The sequence below is a fragment of the Festucalex cinctus genome, chromosome 12, assembly GCF_051991245.1.
Source record: "Festucalex cinctus isolate MCC-2025b chromosome 12, RoL_Fcin_1.0, whole genome shotgun sequence".
In the NCBI taxonomy this organism is placed as follows: domain Eukaryota; kingdom Metazoa; phylum Chordata; class Actinopteri; order Syngnathiformes; family Syngnathidae; genus Festucalex; species Festucalex cinctus.
Window position 1 is genome coordinate 20,991,844 of NC_135422.1, and position 19,458 is coordinate 21,011,301.

Sequence of the window (19,458 nt, forward strand, 5' to 3'; positions counted from 1 at the left end):
TAAGCAACACGCAGGCAGAGCAGCATCCATAGAGGAAGCTACTGTTTGTATAACTGGAATAGCAGATTTGCAACAAATTTGGCCAGCAATGACAAAAAAAAGAATCAATGTGTTCAATGTTCATTCATTTAAAAAATGTATTGATTTCAATAATATGCAAAAACAATGTTCTATCACATTAATGTATTCAACAGTTTTTAATATAAGTGTAGGTCTAGTAATTGCTAATTACATAAATCGCCGCCGTCTTAGTAATTGGTAGCATCTTGCAAGGTGTGGTCTCTGTGTGCGTTTCAAAATGTATGCACGTGCTTTCAACTTGGGGCATTGCATTCTAGTAGTTCACCACGAGATGGCATATATATATATATATATATATATATATATATATATATATATATATAGCCTATTTTTTAAACCCACTTTATCAAATGATTATACTGTTTTGTTTTTTTAATCTTGTGTAATTGTGTTTTTGTTTTGTGCATTTTGAGATTCATGTTAGAAATGTAAAGTGTGAATAACATCTGTTGATGAAAAGGGTTGATACTACATATGTTGGCTGGATTCAAACTGTTTTCAGCCTTTATTGAATTGGGCCGCCAAATTATCGATACATGATATGATACTGACGTTCTTCTGTACGGCCCTGGCGTAATCGGTTGGAAGGGCGCAAGAGGGGATCAAAAACAGCACCGTGCTCCAATCGCACCTGCACCCACTCCCCCACCCCCTCCTTCGTCCCCTCATCCGAGCCCTACTTGAAAGTGGCTTCAGACAAGAGAGCACGCTCTTTCTCGCCTGGTGGTGCCACGAGCATCATCACCACCACCTTCATCATCATCTTCATCATCATCATCATCGTCAGCATGCCTCGAGGATTCTTGGTAAAGAGAACTCGGCGATGTTCGGCGTCGTATCGAGCGCGAAAAAGCAACACGCTTACCACGTGTGACGATGACAAGAACCACCGCGCGGAGGCTGACGTGAGCGAGCCTGAGCCCACGAAGGAGAACCACGTGTGGGGCGTCCCGAGCCCCGACGTCGCGCCCCCGCCGGCGCCCCGCGAGGACTCCTCGGGGGTGACCGAGGTGTGGAACCTGCAAGTGGAGTCTGCTTTGGAGGCGGAGGCGGACTTACGCGCACAGCTGCCGGACTCCGAAGTGGACGTTGTGACTCCCGTGGGGAACTTCTCGCGCTTCTTCCCACCTCCTCCATTAATAGAAGCCCAGAGCTCCAGACTTATGGAGCCGCGCGGCGAGGGAGAAAAGCGGGCATTATTTACCGAAACGTGCTCACCCTCAGCCGCAGAAACCAAGCTGCCGTGTTTGGTGAGTTCCCCGCCGACGTCGATGCGAGTAGCAGCCGCCAACACGCACTTTTCTCCTTATGGTCCCACTCGGAAATACGACACCGACGTGGCGCACCTGTTCCCGCCGCTAATTAACCCCCAACACCAGGCAGCTGTGAGAAAACGCTCATTCCCGGAGTCGAACAGACCCAACAGAGCCAAAGCCAAAGTGAACCGCAAGCTCACCTTCGAGGACGAAGTCACCACCTCTCCGGTTTTAGGTTTGCGCATCAAGAAGGAGAGCCCGGAAGCAGCCCGGAAGTCGTCGGGAAGTCAGCCGCTGGGGGAGTTCATCTGCCAGCTTTGTAAGGAGGAGTACGCCGACCCCCTGTCGCTCGCCCAGCACAAGTGCTCCCGTATCGTGCGCGTGGAGTACCGCTGCCCCGAGTGCGACAAAGTGTTCAGCTGTCCCGCCAACCTCGCCTCGCACCGCCGCTGGCACAAGCCGCGCCCGGCGGTCTCCAACCCGGGCAGGGGCCAAGCTCCGGCGTCGAATCAACTCGATGCGGACGGGAAGGAGAACGCGTTGCTGTGCATCAATCAGCACCAGCCGGCGCGGGACAGTTCCGCGGCCCCAGACGACTCCTCACCTCTTTACCCGCACGACAGCCCCCCGCCGGGCCTGCTTATGTTCAACAACTCGTACGAGCCTCTTGCGTTTGTCCACGAAGACGACGATGAAGCGGAGGTGTATGACTGTCGCTACTGCGGCAAGAAGTTCCGCCGGCAAGCTTACCTGAAGAAGCACATGGCGGCGCACGAGATGGCAGCCGGGCCGTCGCCGCCGACTTCGAGCCGCCAGGTCGTGTTCGCGTGTCACCTGTGCGGTGCTCGCTTCCCGTCGGCCGACATCCGCGACAAGCACCGCGTGTGGCACGCCGTGAGGGATGAGCTCCTGGGGGGAGCCGGCGGCGGCCACGGTTTCGGGGCGGAGGGATACGGCGTCAACAGGGGGTGCGAGCAGCAGCTGTTCGCGTGCAAACACTGTCCCGCCACCTTCCTCAGCTCTCCGGGCCTCACGAGGCACATGAACAAGTCTCATCCCGGAGACAACATGCACGTCATCATGCACATGGCCGTCAGACACTGAGGAGTCCGATTTTCTTTTTCCACTCACCCGTAACCAGACGCAACATTCGGTACAGCAAGCGGCCACGGGCTGACAGGAGCTCGGCAGCTGGAGCTTCGGAAGTTGTAACCCGATTTTGCACCTAAGTAACAACGCGCCATAGTCTATCACTATAACGCAGCATTAAGTCACAGTAGGCTAAATATTTGTATGATTTTGTTTTAGACCCGATATATAAAACGGGTAAATGAAAATGCCTAAACACATCATGTTAACTGGTTGTATTATTTTGTCCCATAAATATATTAGAAATAATTCGCCATTTTATAGAGTGCAGTCCTGCAACAAGCACAATAAACATTGAATTGTCAACTCAAACATGCTGATAATGTAAATCGAATATAAACAGAAGGATACAGCCTTGATTGGCATCCCATTAAATGATTTAGGTGTACGTAATGTTTTGTCCTACGACTGTTTCTATATTTAAAAATCGCCAGCCTATTATTAAAATAATGGCCTAAACTAAAGTCATTTTTTTTTTTTGCCTTAATCATCTCATTAGGAAGCTGACATATTTTAATTAAACAGATCATTCAACTTCTGAAATTAAATTATTAAAAAAAACAATGTAATCTGTGTTTGGTTAAGTTTTACTTGTTTTCTGGGGAAAAAAAAAAAAAAAAAAAGACTTCGGCCATTAGTTTAGTAAAGCGAGGAGATACTGTAGTTAACACGTGCATACGCGTATACGAATTGAGTAGTGAACTATCCGTGGTGCTGAAAATGAGAGAAATTTCACAATATGAATTTGAAAATGAAATTCAGAGGAATACAAATCAAATGTGTTCACGTCATAAGAACGATGAGATTTATGGTTATGTTTGCATACAAATAATTAGTTTTGGCACAATTTCTGGTCTTTCCCTTTGGTTGTGGATCAAACGGGCCACATTCATGATGAAAGATACAGTTTGCAGATTTTACTTGTTTGACTCACACGAGTGTCCAAAATACTTTAGACTTTTTCTACAGTACAAATCTTAGGCTGGGAAAAAAAATCACTCACTTGCCATAATATGCCTTTTATATTAAATGTGCCAATTGACTGAGGCATCAAATATTTTCATATAGAAACGGAAAATTAACATTAAGTCCTACAGAAAAGCCCTTAAAGGGTTATAAATTACTGTTGAAAGCATTTTTTGATGCCCAATATATATGTGATTCAATCCAGTGCGTATATTTTAATATGTTTAATGTGACATAAGTGTTAATAAATATTCCTGCTGAATGAGGATACCGTGTGTGTGTGTGTTTTTTTTTTAAAAGCAATTTCACACACATCAGTGAATATTCTGAACAGTTTATTATCAACACGTCCATGCTGTTTTTGCGTGTGTTTACTGTAGATGTTACACAAGCATACACATTGACAGTAACATTTTGTGAAGCATTTATCGAGAGCCGTTTACATGATCAAGACATGCACGTATGATACTGGGCTGGCATCATGCAGCAACCCATGTACAATGCCAGTTACATACATACAGTATATGGGCAGCGTCCCAAATGGCAAAAACAAGCAGCAAACGTCTCAAGTGTGACCATTTGGTCAAGTTCATCCTCACTCGTAAAAGGCGTCTGCTATAAATTGGACCTGTTGATCATTTCATGTTTTGTAACAGCATCCCGCGGGTAGACATGATAATTTCATGTCAAAATAAGTTTTGAATGACCCAAAATGTGCACTTAATGGATCATCTTTTGTACAAAACTTTTTTTTTTTGTAACAGACTCACTCAAGTCAACATTCACAACAACAGAGACTGATCATCAGCATAGTTGTCTAAAAAAAAAAAGCCCCCCCACCAATCAACTTTTTAACCCTCCCAGGGGTAATGTCAAACATGTAATGAAACAGATGTTGAAAGATAAATGTCATGTTACTCGAAAGCGGTGTGATTTATTTGGTGGACTGGGGCAAATGCTTAAAGAGAAATTTATGGATTAAGTAAACCAGACCTGAAGAGTGTGAAAAGTTTGGGAAACAACAATGAAATTCATTGAAAGATGAATCTCGAACAACAAGAAATTGACCCCCATATTTTTAAATGTAATAAGTTGTATATAATTTTCTTCTGAAACTATTCTATATGATATAGAAAAAAAACAACTGAATTGTTAAGAGCCATTGGAGTGAAACAGTTCTTTAACGGCATGGGAAAAGAAAAAAAAAAAGTAAATGCCAGCAAAGTTTCTCATCATGTAATGTGAGCGGAAGAACATTTAATCGAGGATAACTTTTTGGGAACCACAGCCGTGCTATTTCCAGGAAAGAAAAATGTTTTGAGGCTCTTTAAGTACTAAGATGCCTCCGATATTTTCAATTTATTTTAAGGCACGTCTACTTTTGTGTTTAGTGAGATTAGCCAGTGATACACAACAACTTGAGCTCTTTATTCCAGACTATCCGATACTGAAGATTTTGAATGAATGTAGTGTAGCGTTTTAAATTCAATGTCATTTTCAATTCCGTTCCAGACTGAAGCGATTTCTATTTAGAATAAAAGAGGAAGTCTTGAAGCATAAAATCTTGTGTGAATCCACATTTGGTTTTTACCGCTTTTGTCACTCACGCTCCCCACACTATAGATATTAATATATACAATTATACTCTGAGGTACAAAGCAAGCTAAAGCAGTGGTTCTGTTGCGTTAAATGACAACGGCGACTAAAGCCCGACCAGAATAAAGGACCATAAAATTAGCAACAACATAACTGAACAGAGGAAAAATAAAAGAAACAAACATCAGTGCCTGTCCACATTTTACAGCAAAAATCCCGACAACTCATTTGTTCAATTTGAGCTGTAAATATACAAAATGTATTTGTTTTTTGGCTCGAGAGTTCTCTATTGTTGGCAAACCATTTTTAGTTTCTATTTACATTTTACCAGGCCAACTTCCAAACCTTTCTTGAACATCTTTGACGCAACGCTACACGGAGAACAAAAATAGACTTATAATATAGCTTCATGCAAATTTCCACTGTAATGATACAATTATACAGGATTTCTCATCATATCATTCAAGACTGAAGATCTCATGAAGAATAAGTCTCCTAACAAACAAATGCGTGTGTATATATACTGTACATACACACACACAGTTCTAAAATAAAGTAACAGTATAGTATTCCACAAAATACAGTAGCACAACAAGTATTTTTGGAGCATATGACTGTGACATCCAAATTCGGAAACAACAAGCTAGTGTATGTGTTTGTAATTTGTCTGATTTGAAGTCCAGTCGGAAACGGGTGCAAACGGGATGTGATATGATTTGCACACGTCACGTCAAGTCTTATTGGCCGACCCAGAAGAACGTCGAAGCTTCATGGACATGCGCGTCTTGCTAGTTCGAGGAGACATGGGGGAGGCCGAGTCGCTCCCGGCCTCCCCAAGTGCCGGACTTTCTGACCGAAGAATCTCGAGGCAGGAGCCTGCGGGGTGAGGATGAGGAGGAGGAGGAAGGGGAATATGGTGACGAGGGAGATGAAGATGGAGGAGGGTGAAGGCGATGAGGGGAATCGCAAAAAAAAGTTTCACTTCATGTCACAAACACACGTGAAGGAACAGCTAAGAATATTTTTTTAAGAGCTCATTCTAATTCCATAAAAGACAAAAGTTATTTCTAAACGGACAGACACACAACAAAGCAGTACAGGTGACGAGCAACATACTGACATATAAAGGTGAAAGGTTAGACCACACTTGATTGTGTGTGTGTGCGTGCATGTTTGAGATACTCTGAAAGTTTCATGTCTGTTGCTACTTTGTTTTTGAAACCATTCGAAGTGGGGAAAAAATATGACATAATAATGTGAGAATTGAATGTCAAATGTAAAATGTTTTTTTTTTGTTAAGAGTATCCGACATACAATTTTTTTATTAGATATAAATTGTCGTTAAGTTGATTTTTGTTTTTTTGTTTGCTTTAGCTTTCATGTGTATTCAAAACTTTTCCTTGTGCTAGCTTAATGCCACAGATGGGCTAACAAATAGCATCATGAGTCACAATGTTATAACCTTTTAAGCATCAGATATTTACACACAAATAGTACAGCAAAACAAAGACAATATTAAAATATTCAGGCAGATATTCTTTATCCTCTGCCAAAGATGACCAATATTATGGAAGTCATTTAGTCATTTATAGTAGTTGTGAAAGTCATCTTTGTTTGCGTTTTCATGACTGTATTTTACTGCCCTCTGGTGGCCAAGGCACACCAGAAATTGTCGCAATGGTTTAATCATAATGTCACAAACTATGCTTTATATTCCACTTTATTGCTATTACTGTGCTTTTATGAAGTACAATAATACCGAGTGCTATTTTCCTTTAGACACATTTTAATTTTTGTGTGTTTTTTTTTTTTTTAGACAGTTGCATAGGAATAATGGCGGCAGAAGTTATCTTTACGAGTTCATGGCCATGAAATGATTTCAACTCGTACTTCACGGCACCATTTTTATAGTATTTCTTGAGTGCATCATCACAAGATTGGGCAGTGTGCTGTTTGGCTGTCTTCAAGTTACTGTATTTTTATTTTTTTTCAAGTGGCTGTAATATCTTCCATAACCTCAAAAATATTACATTGCATACTGACTACTTCATAATTAATAGTTACTCTGAAATGATATTCAAAACCTCTATTTGACGTTTTGAGGCAATAAATGATTTTGCGCAGCGAACGGGTCACGTGCCACAAGGCACACTCAGTTACCGCCATAATTAATTGATTTTTTCATTTGAGAATTGTTTTTATTTCAAATAGTGTTAGGTATCATTTAGGTTAGCGATGGCGTGTTCCGACAAATTCATGGTTACGATCTCAGACCTCACTTTATTGTCACATCATCCTTTTTTTTTTTCCCCCAACACGTTGGAAGCAACAAGAAATAGTTTGATGCATGGAATACTTCATTTAATAGTACGGGTAATTCCTAGTTATTTCATTATAGAAAATTAATATTTCTGTCATACCATTCACAGCTGGCGTGAAGGACCTTCTGCTTCAAACCTTTGCCTTTCACCCTGACACGAAAACTATCAAGCGGTTTGGGGACCATTAGACACCGAGCACTATGCTCCTCTGACGGGGAGGATGGATGCATGGAGACATGCAGGAAAAAGACAAATATCACAAAACAAAGATGGAGGGAAGCAGGACAAACAAAAGGCAAAGAATGAAATGAAAAAAAAATCAAATATAGAGAAAGAGGGGAGCACATGGAAGTAAAAAAAAAATAAAAAAAAATAGCAGGATGAGAAAGGAGAGGGAGAGAAAAAGCAAATGAGAAGAACAGAGAAAGGAGAGGAAGAGGGAGGAAGTAGGGAAGAAGAAGGAGGATATTGAATGGAAAAGGAAAAATGTAGAAATGGAAAAACGGAAAAAATGAAACATGAGAATGAGTAATACATGGCAAAATAAAATTATTAAAAACAGAAATGGAGAGAACAGAAAATGGAAAGACACTCCCAAACTCAAACAGTACACGGAAACCATTTTGAATCTATTTATTCGGAAACCTACTGCCGATAATTGATAACTTCACTTACATTTTATATGTAGATCTAATAATCATGTCTTCTATTTTGATGTACTGCAATTTAGCTACATTAGATATTACATATTGTCGCTATGTGAAAAACACTTATGTCCATTTTTTACATTTTTGAGATGTTTGCATTCAGTTTCATCCCAAAAACAAAAATGTAAACAAAAATTGATGTTTTTTCACATAGCAATGACAATGTTATTTGTGTGTATGTGTGCATGCGTGTGTGGCACTTGAAAAGCAGGAGTAGAGGAGCAGACATGAGGTTATGACAAGCTGAGCGAGATCAAGTCAAGTTAGTGTTAGTAGTCAGCTTGAAGGATCAAACTTTCTCACAGGTCACACTTAAAGAGAAGGAGATGTCATGTCCACCTTAGAATGCTGTTTGATGTTGCAAAAAAAAGTTATTCATAGACAAGAAGTGACAATCCCAAACAAGGCCGATGGAGGCCGAGGTCATGTAACGCTAACGTACTATCCCGGAATTTACGACATATTGAACAAGTTAACGTGGTTTGCGCCAAACTGCACTCAAAACATGCGTTGAAAATGACAATTCCTTTTGAAAAACTCAACACAGGCTCCCAGAAACACATGCAGCAGACCTGTAAGTGTAGGAAAAGCAGAAAAACGCAGTGAGGGGAAAAAGAAAAAAGAAAAAAAAAAGCACAAGTGAGGCTTAACTGTGAAAGGGAAGAGCCAATCAGACTGTCGTTGATGTGACCGGGCTTACCTTTTAGCTATAGGCAAGTGACACAATACGATCTAAAGAATGGGGGAGGGGGAGAAACAGAAGAAAACAGGGACAAAGAGCAACCAAACAAAAAGAACAAATGAAGATAAGGATAAACAATCAACCAAAGGGGGAGGAAATAAAAAAAGAGAACGAGAAGAATGTTTGATCACTGCGTTGTTGCAGAAGGCCGTTAGCGACTTTCAGAGCACAGGATGTCTGTAAAATCAAATCGTGAATTCAGAGAATAGTGTGTCCTCAAATGATGACGACGTTTGACGAACGTGTCACCCTGTGCTCTGAAACAGCAAATGTTTGGGGCTGAACAACACACACGATTGCTCGTTAGGACGTCCGTTCACTTTCAACATGTGGACACTATTGACGCTCGCCATCTTCTTTCGCATATTTAGGTGACATTTAACTTGAATTTATCTCTATTGTGAAGCTGGCTGTGGGCCAGAGGAGCAATCACGACGTACATTGCGCACCCACATGGCCAAGCGGGCTCTCGATTTTTTTTAAATTAATTTTTTGAACTCGAATATCATGCTGGCGAAGTGATTGTGAATGTTTCCCAAATTGGTCTCCCTGCCACTACACCTCGCAGGCATAGATAGCTGAACAAAGTTACATTATCTCTAATAAATAAGTCATTTCAACGTATTGATTGACATTGCACGTTGTTAATTATTGTCAATATATGCCCTTAGATTGGCTGGCAACCAGTACAGGGTATACCATGTGTCACGATTATTAGCTGGTTGTAACTTTTGCAACTTCATCACAAACAAAGGAATTTTATCCCTGTGTCCTGAACATGCCACCATGCGGGGGTGGGGGGAGGGGGCAATAGCATCCCCCACAAACAAAAAGCCCCCACCCACTCTGAATCCAGCTCCGATACATAAGAAATAAAAGTAAAATCCTTTTCAGAAACCCGAATTATAAAATGCTACGTTTGTAGGGCTGTCACGATAAGAAATTTTGCTTGGCGATAATCCCTTACACGATGTCTGTGACCCAAAGTCAATTGTGCTAGTCTCCATCTTAATCCTAATGAGGACAAGCGCTCTAGAAAACGGCTGGATAAATGTGCATATTGCTGGGCCATAGCAAACCATTTCCAAACATGCCAATAGACGGGAAGCATTCCAAACACTTGCCAATAGGAATGGAGTTCAAGTTTGAAGTGGCAAAGTGCGACGTGAAGGACGTCTAGTGTGAGTACATCCTATATGCCGCTCATCCTGCATGTCATTCAGCCTCAAAGCAAAGTTATTAATATCATTATTATAATAAGCCACAACAGCTGGTGAGATGAGCAAGTATGACAGGACCAACAAAATTGCACACAAATCTGAATGACAACACAAACAAAAATACAGAATCGCTAAATATGTGCTCACATTGGCTTATTTTGTAATCTTGCAATCAACCTTGTAAAGAAAATACATCACAATTGTAAATAACTTCAAACGTAGATAATTCCATTGTCTATGAGTCACAGGACAGCGCAACATTTTAAATGACATTTAAGCAAACTCATAACAGAAGACTGAAAGAGTATTTGCCTAAGAGGGCGGGACACGCATAAGAGTCGTACATTGAGAGTCACAGTCAGACTGTGTTGTGGGTTGCAGTATGTCCATATGGGCATATATACAAAAAACACAATTTTCGATAGATACGTTTATGTTTTTATATTTAATATAGTCTTCATATAATTTGCAATTTGTGATGTTTTAGTAGCACTGATTATAACAGTAAACAAATGTGTCTCTTTCAAATGTGTATTGTCTATGCATTTTGGCCTTTCATCTATATGCAAATGTTTAGTTTTGGTCTAATGAATTGGGATTTTGGAAAACTTATTTTTTTTTGGCATCTGTCATTTAAAATGTGCAATGTTGACCTCATTTATTTAGACAATAGGTCAAATAATTTATATTACACCTGTGCGTGCTAAAAAACTGCAAACATGGTGGCGACTCGTAGGGAATAAATAGTTCATGTCTTCAGCTAGGTGATGTGATTAACACAAAAACCATAGCATTTATGTAAAATGTTAGTCACTGTAGTTATTGTGTTTTGCCTTCTGTCTCATGTGAAAATTGTGGTCAAAACAAAACCAGTGTGAGTGGCACTGTGGTACCTGTGTCTGTCGGCAGATGAGTGCAGGGAGCTGGACTGTAGACGCGAGCAGCGTAATCCTCAAAGGTGGTTGGCTCCTGATGGTGCTGCACAATCGTTTCCAAGTATCGGGCTCGTTCCTCGTAGCTGATGTCACGTGTCAAGGTGAAATCAAAATACAAATGCATATACTAAAGGAGTTCAAAAAGTTAGCGCTATCAGTAGGGGAAGTGGGTCAAGTGCAGTTTTATCAACCTTTTAATGATGTGCCTGTGAATATTCTCATTCATTCATTCATTCATTCATGGATAAGTTCATTGCTTTAAATTGCAAGGTTAGAACTATTTCTTTGTCATTAAAAAACGTTTATGAATTGTTTGGATAGATAATTACAAAATTTATTTATGTTTAAAGAAAAAGTATCATCGCTAAATGTGTTTCCAGCTTCCGATGACATATTTCCAGTTCCCGTCGGTTTGCGAGTGAAACATGTCCACCTTCACCAATCAGTATGGAAATGCCATACATGTTGAATTATCAGACAGGAATGCCATAAGTTTCATTTTATTATATGTTATGCATGAGTGTGAATATTAATGTTTATTTTCATCGAAATGTTCTAAATACATTGATGCAATTTTGCTTGCAGTGGCGCTACAGTGTATGTAGAGATTGACTTATTGCTATGGACCCAAATTAAAACCCACGATAGAGCGAATCCGCATTAAGTGAACTGTGAAGTAGAGAGGGAGCACTGTACGATAATAATAATAATAATCATTTTAAAACATCACATACCATCACAACAGCCACTAGTCGACTACTGAGCGCACCAAATTCCCTGCAGCAGAGATAGGCCATGCATTGTAGTGTGATCACCTGAAGCTAATGATAGCCAAGTAGGGCCTATCATCACAAATCATTTGAATCATGTGCATTCCTTGACCACTGCTGAACCCCTGAGATTGACTGACCGTACCCCGGGAGTTCGATCAAACCCAAGTTAAGAACCACTGATCTAATATATTAAGTGGCATTTGGCTATTAAACTGATATTGTGTAGTTTTACATTGTATGAAACAACCCGGGGACTAGGATTGGATGCAAGATGCTGTGAATGTCAATTAAAAAAAAAAAAAAAATCCTAAATTAACTATAAATGCAAATGTGTTTTTTAATAATGGTGCTGGATCAGTGTAGAAAACAAAACAAAACAAAACAAAAAAACACTTGCTTGACACTAACTCAAACAAGGATCAAAATTGAAACGAATTGTGCATGTCCTCAACCACTGCAAATGGGTTCCTGTATGAATCCATATTAGATGGGGGAAAAGAATGGGCTGCTGCGGCTGTTGAATAAGGCAACCCATTCTCAAAACAATTTATCACTTGTATTACAGCCTTCAGCCATGGACTGCAAAGGCGGCGCAGGGACTCAGCAGAGGGCAGAGTAAATGGAAACCAGGACTTCAACTGTCCATCTATTAGCGATAACCTCATTGATAGAATGACATTTGCGCTCTTGTCCTCAGTCCGAGTCATACATCCAACTATAATGACATCCAGGCGCAGCTGTTATAGTCATGTCAAGCACACACACTCACATCTCCCTATAGTATTACCATTTACTTTCCCAGCTCCAATAACAAATGATTTTCAATGAGGGGAAGCGTACGTGTGTTGTACTACTAAACATGATGAGATCCATTGTGAACAGGAAAATGTGTATATGTAAGTGTATGTGACCCAATTTGAGTGTAGATGGGGGCAGGCCAATGAATCTTCAAAATGAAATCTGCGTTTGTACCTCTGTGTCAGATAGCGAATAGCCAGTGAGCCACTTACAATAGTGCCCATGGGTTTTCTATTGGGTTAGGTAGACGGTCTAAGGACCACAAAAGCAGAAGGATTCAGGTCTAATCGTAACTGATCTAGTTAAGAAAATCATCTGAACAATAATATGGCTCCTTCAAAGTGGAGAGGCAGGGAGAGCTGGGGGAAAAAAGCAAGAAAGAGGTTGGGTATGAAGAGAAAAGCATGAAAAGGGAACTATAGGCAAAGACTCGACTGCTATTTATATTATGTCAAAACGGAAAGTTTTGTCTGTAGGTTATACAAAGTCTGTACTACTTTGAGAGGGGAAATACACCCCCACCCACACACACACAGAACTGGAAAAAAGAATGCAAACGCTCAAATATGAATGCAACACAATTGACATTGACTTGTAAAGAAACATGACAACTGTAGGAATAATTGTAAATAATAAGTTATACATTTGCTGCAATAAGGAATTACTTCGGCTTGCAATGAAGAATGCTTTGCCCTGTTCCCACTCACAATCACATAGCCTGGCGATTTGAAGATGACTCAAAAAGCTGAAGAAATACAACATCTAACGCAGCAGAATCGTTCGAGCCAGACTGCTGAGGTCGCCTGTTTTCTGTTAAGAAATGATTGCAAACTTGACCACACGTACTCAGCAATCTTCCACTCACAGGCACAACACAGACAAACAAGTACACTGTGTTCCAACTATGCCTTGCATTTGCATTTTTAGGGTTGGAACACCTATGTAACTAGGAGCGTGGAAAGGGCGTGGAAAACCAAATAAAAAGAGAGGGCGAGGAGAGGAATCTTCAGAGAGTGCAGGAGTGAATTGTATCAGTCAATTCCTCTCCTCTCTCCTCGCGAGCCCTGAACTGAGTGTCATCTCTCCTTTTTGTGTCCTGTTTAGTAGACGTCAAACAGGTAACCCTGACAACAACCGTTCATCTTCCCGTCTCTCCTAAACCACATGTGATACCGGAACAGTACACAGTACAAAGTTATTCAGGAGTGCAAAGAAAGTGAGATGCTGAGATTGGAAGAAATGTGCTCATTTGGTACCCAGAAAGGAGAAAGACAAAGAAGTGAAAATCTATAGGCAAGGAGGAGAAATGGAAGGGAAGTGGTGATGCCAGTGGTTATGCATGCCAGATCCGTCGCACCAGCATCTACTGAAACTCAACAGAAGTACCCTCTCCCTCCCACAGCCCCTTGAATCAGTTGGTGCTGGTGTCTGTGGTTCTCACTTTGCTTTATCTATCCTTCCCTCCTTCCTCTCTTTAGTTTTTCCTCTGGTCACTTGAGATCTTAATTTATTAGAAGTATGAGGTTTCTGGGGTTGGCATAAGACTCTGGTTTTGTAACCACGCAGGAGGGGTCTTGTTGGTGCTGGACTTCACTTTGATGGATTGGATGTACTGGCTTCTATGGATCTCACTCTGCCTTATCGATCCTTCCCTCCTTCCTCTCTTTAGTTTTTCCTCTGGTCTCTTGAGATCTCGCTAAATTTGCTGGAATTTAGAGGCTTCCGGGGTTGGCGTAAGACTTTGATTTTGTAATCATGGGGAAGGCAGGAAGTGTTTGGTCGGTGCTGGATTTCACTTTGATTTACCTTTCTTTTCTCTTTATTTCTTTTTTTTTCTGACCATTTCTCTGGTCTCCTGACCATTTAAACCTCACGACTCTGGCAAGATTCTGAAGTACCTGGTTAAGGCGAAGGGTAATGGGATATTTATAAGGTTTTAGGTGAATGAATGAGTATAAATTTATACGTATTTGCACGCACGCACACGCACGCACGCACGCACGCACGCAAACGCACGCAAACGCACACACGCAAACGCACGCACACATACACACAATAAAAAAATAAATAAAAAATAAAAAAGAGCAATGATGACAAGACGTTGAATCGGTAAGACTACCGAATGAACAATTCTGAGCTCTTAAAAAAAATAAATAAATAAAAAAAAAAAAAATAAATAAAATAAAAAAAAAAAAAAAAAGGAAGGGAAGTGGTGAAACAGCACAAGTGATAAAACAGCGTGCGTGCTGTGCGTGTGTGTAGATGGTTGGGAGAAGAGCAGCAGTCACACCGTTTCAAAACGTATCTCACGTTGGCTCGATATGCGATTTTACCACCTGCTTTTTTTCCGGCTTCCTGCATCACACATCAATGTGTATGCATGCAAGGGAGAAATGTGTAAATGCAAAGACACAAATGTACAGCATGTATGTTGTACACTCACCATCTCCAACATTGGGTAAACCTGCACATTTGGGCAGAATTTATGATGCAATCATTTGATTAGATACCATTTCACATTGAAGACAACGCAACAATGAGGCACTCTAAAGCAGGCATGCCCATGAAAAACCTGGTCCACAAGCTGTCTGTCACATCAGGCTACCATTTATCTTGGTGTCATTTTTTTTTTTATCTTAAAAAACATGGCACTTGAAGAGGGGTGTGTAGACTTTTTTTTATCTCCACTGTATACATCGCACAGTTGTTCTTTTGCTCCTTCTAAAAGGCACTCAGAAAAAGACATACTGCTTTTAGAAAAAAAATATATCCCTTTATGTTTCTTACTCTTTTTCTGCTGTTGTCCTTTTAATCTGTCTCCTACAGTCATCTTCCCAGCATGGGATTCTACTTGTGGCCTTAAGTTGTTGTGCTCAAACAGCAGATCCACTCAGTGAGGAGACTGCAGAGCTGGACACATTCTCAAGAAAAAGCTTAACGTCTTCATATTGTGAATCGTAAGAGTCGTACACACCAGTTGCACCAGGAGCTGTGAAGTGATGACACAATGAGTCCAATATATATTTAGAATTAGTTTAAGTTGTTCAAATATTTTTGAGGCCGGAAAAATAGAGATACTCTGCATAAAATCGCATAAATTAGCTAAAACGAAAATTTTCATGAAATCTTTTGAATGAACTCATTTGCTCCCAAAAACATATAAATATGTTCTATTTTAAATGTATTACATGTCCAAATGTATTACATTCATTAGATGAATGGATTATTCAAAGAAAAACATTTAAAAAAAAAAGAAGCTGCATAATTTCAACATTATAGCATTAATCCTGGCCAAAAGTGTTACTGGAATTGGAAATTAGTTTTAAACCAGCTAACGAAACATATTAATGAAAAGGCAGCGCTAACAATTGTTGTCATTATGAGATAAAAATAATAGGCTATGATATGATCACTTATAACACATCTACTGTCCAACCCTCATTTCTCCCGCCTAAATGACAGTCATAACTATAAAATAGAGCATAATTGAATTTGAGAAAGCCCCTTTGAGTCATTAGCAGAAAAATATCTCCTTTCCCAGGAGAAGACAGAAAGAAGGTAAAATGATGGGAGAGGCACGTGACAGAGAGGGAGAAAGTGGAGCAAGGAAAGGTAGAGGATAGAGGAGAGCGAGATGGATAAATGCCTCTTTTGTGTCCAGTCAGAAACTCATTTTCTTTGGTGAGGTTTCCATGAGTGAAAAGAGTGACAATTCCGTGTCTCTCCATTTTCACCCCTTTTCTTTCCCGCTCTCTCCTGCAGCGCAGCTCATTGTGGCGGTGTTCGACTCCTGTGATCACTTGCGACAGAGTGAGAGTGGAGGCGAGTGGGCCAAAGAGAGGGCTTGTTAGCACATTAGGAGCTGGGCCCATCGCGGCAGGGTGTGTGTGTGCTGGAATAGGAGTGGGGCTACACTCGCAACGCACTGTGTCAATGGAGTTACTGCTTATAATATCTTGCTCAATCATTATATCCATACGATGTGTTTTTCGGGCAATTTGTTAAGATTTACATGTGATCTTTTTTTCCTTTTTCGACAATGTTAAAGGGGAAGTCAACTTTATACATTTCTTGACAATAATATGTTATACAGTATGTGACTTCACTAGTCTAAATAGAACATTGTGATTAATATTACATTTGTGGAATATGAGTTATGCAACAAAATCCAGCCATTTTGCCACCTAATGCCAACTGAAGATGATATCACAGTTGCTCAGGTCTCAGGTAACAATCAATCACAGCTCAGTTTCAGAAAACAGGTGAGCTGTGATTGGTCGTTGCCTGAGACCTGAGCAACTGTGATGTCATTTTCAGTCGATAAGTGACAAAATGGACGCCTTATGATATTGATAAAAACAACTGGATTTTGCTGCTTAACTCATATTCTACTAACACAATATTAACAAGAATACCGTATTTAGAGTAGTGAGGCATAGAACATAAATGAAACAAAGAAATAAGAAACTAGTAAACAATGATGAAACGTGCACCTTAATGCGCATTTGATGGCCATTCATGATTTAACGCTATCTTCCGAAGATGAAGCTATTTTTTGACAAGAGTGGTTCCTTCCCATCACTTGCGAGGTGGTATCTCTCAAAGTGATTTGGAGAAAATGAAGTGCAAGGTATGTCGTCAAAAAGACAAGACTACAATCATGTTGAATCATTTGAACAAGAAACAATGATGTCAACATCGGGGATCATAACTTAAAAATAGGTATACATTTTAAGACATATTCATGATTTCAGTAAAATTTTTAGTTCACTGTGTTATCTGTTGTTCTCCATTTGTTGCACTGTTGAATAGAAATTGGTTTCTAATTTTTTTTTCCTGTTCATCATCATTTTCATTTTGCTTTAAAAATTAATTTAATGATAACATTATGAAGTACTTTTAGTTAAATTACTTGTCAGTACATATACATTAAAATAGGCCATTTTAAAAACAAAAGGATAAGTCATGATTATGGATGGACTTTTTTTTTTTTTTTTTATCATTTGTATAGCCCCAAGATGAGATGCTTCACTTGTTAGAAAATAATATTCAAGAAGCATTTTAAGTGCATTTCCTGGTTCAGGAAATAGGATATTTTTTCCTAAATTCATAGTTTTAAAATCATGCATATTCAAAATCTTTAGTGGTAAACATTGTCAGGCTAACTTAAGATGTCAGATAAATTTAAGAGATTTAAAATGCACGATCAAGTGGCCTAAATTTCACTTGCAGAGATGTTCCCCCAATCGGTTATGAGCGGATTGGTGACTGGACAACACCATGTCACCAATTGGCATGTTTTCAAAATACATCACAACTATCTACCATCTATTCTTACCTGTCAGAGACTTAGCCCAAGAGTAATGTTATGTTAGCAAGTATAGAAGCTTAATATAGAACAGTTAAGATTAATGTATGGGTAGCTTTGGGCGGAGAGCAAACTTGGTGTGACAATGATTACATGACATGAGATAAGACGCAACATTTCAGGCTTTTTTTTTTAATTAATTTTTTTCCCTCTCCGTCTACCACGTGGTTATCTTTACTATTGTCTTAACAGCTTTTTATGGAACATCACTAGAATGTGCAGTAGTCCCTAATCAAATGTTCAGTCAGCGTAAGAGTGAATGAAATGCCAATATATAAAGTAAAAGTAAAAGAACTTTACTATCTCCGACATGTATGGACATTGTGCAAATAGCCTACAAACTGCTTTATTGACAGCACCTCGGAGTCTGCTCAGAGCAGATCAATAGTCTTTGACTCTTCTTGACTATCCACGCGCACCACAGCAAATGTCGAAAATGACTCATCACATCAACTGCCCTGGCTCCACTCGCCCAAACAAAAAAAAAAAAAAAAAAAAAAAAAAAAAAACAGTCAAAACTGGTATGCCTTCTTTCAAGATGGCGCCCTGATATGGCAGCAGCTTTCAAGAGTTCTGCTGTTTTATACGATGGCCACGTATAAATAGTTTTTTAGAGGTTGGGGGCAATAGTCCGAGAAAAAATACTTGCAAATTTGCCACTTTATAAAGTATAAAATTTGTGACTTTATAAAGTGGCACATTCCTGAGGGAAAAAACAAAACAAAAAAACAACAACTCAGAAACATCCGAGAAATGCACGTAGCATCCTACTCAGATATTTTGGTTGGTTTTTCAAATAAGGAGATAGTAATTACTTTAGCAGAGATTAACCATATCATGTTAAGCAGTCACACTTTGAAGCGTTGGGCACTGCCATCGATAAAGATGCCTTTGCAAAGGTCCACACCCTGTGGAGTAAGCATTTAAATTAATGTTAAAATGTATATTTACTTGTACATTTAAGTTTCCAGAATTTTTATTTACACATTCATACATTTTTTTTTGTACAAGTAGCTAAGTTGATGTGTCGAATCTGCTGCTCTGTCATTCACTTGCAATTCCCTAAAAAGTATGCTAGACTCTGATTGGTTAGTGTAACCCCGGGTTTTCACCGGTTGCGGTTGCGGTGCGGTTGCGGTGCGGTCCGGCGACGCAAGCAATTAGATTCCATTCATTCGAATGGTGCAGTTTACACCGCTTGTGGGTGCGTTGCGTGTCGACTGCGGAAGGCCTGCGGCGTGCCGCAAGCCTTCCGCAAGGATAGCCTATTTTCTATTTTTGCCGGACGCCGCAGCGGTAGGCCTCCGGCAAATGGCAAGCTAGCACAAAACACATCGAGCGGGACAGGAAGACCGAGGCAGTTTCAAAATAAATTTCCGGTTACCTTTCAGAATAAAATACCCGCCAGCTCCTATTTCGCAAGTTTTTCAGCAAAACGTGACGTGGGCGTCGCCGGGCCATGTGCTCATTCACGGTTTAGACACCAGCGAACATGGACGAGGAGAGGTTTATATTGGAGGTGGAAAACCACAAAATAATATATGAC

At 40.1% G+C, this 19,458-nt stretch overlaps 2 protein-coding genes across 9 annotated transcripts in view; one reads left to right on the forward strand and one right to left on the reverse strand.

The window, feature by feature from the left end:
* Positions 1-783: 783 nt before the first annotated feature.
* Positions 784-2,874, forward strand: insm2 (insulinoma-associated 2). Its single transcript, XM_077538772.1, has one exon. The coding sequence runs from the start codon at positions 870-872 to the stop codon at positions 2,439-2,441; it is 1,572 nt and encodes a 523-aa protein (XP_077394898.1). The 5' UTR covers positions 784-869; the 3' UTR covers positions 2,442-2,874.
* An 896-nt stretch (positions 2,875-3,770) lies between these two features.
* Positions 3,771-19,458, reverse strand: part of ralgapa1 (Ral GTPase activating protein catalytic subunit alpha 1) — a 77,061-nt gene continuing 61,373 nt past the window's right edge. For 3 of the 8 annotated variants that reach the window (XM_077540024.1, XM_077540030.1, XM_077540031.1), the window contains 2 exons: positions 10,932-11,056; positions 3,771-5,924 (listed from right to left, as the gene is read on the reverse strand). In XM_077540024.1, coding sequence (XP_077396150.1) covers positions 5,779-5,924; positions 10,932-11,056 — 271 coding nt within the window. In that variant the 3' untranslated portion in view covers positions 3,771-5,778. The other 5 variants (XM_077540026.1, XM_077540025.1, XM_077540027.1 and 2 more) reach the window with 4 other exon arrangements.

Excerpts from the sequence above, each read along its gene's own strand:
- insm2 (XM_077538772.1), top strand. The coding sequence starts at position 870 with ATGCCTCGAGGATTCTTGGTAAAGAGAACTCGGCGATGTTCGGCGTCG.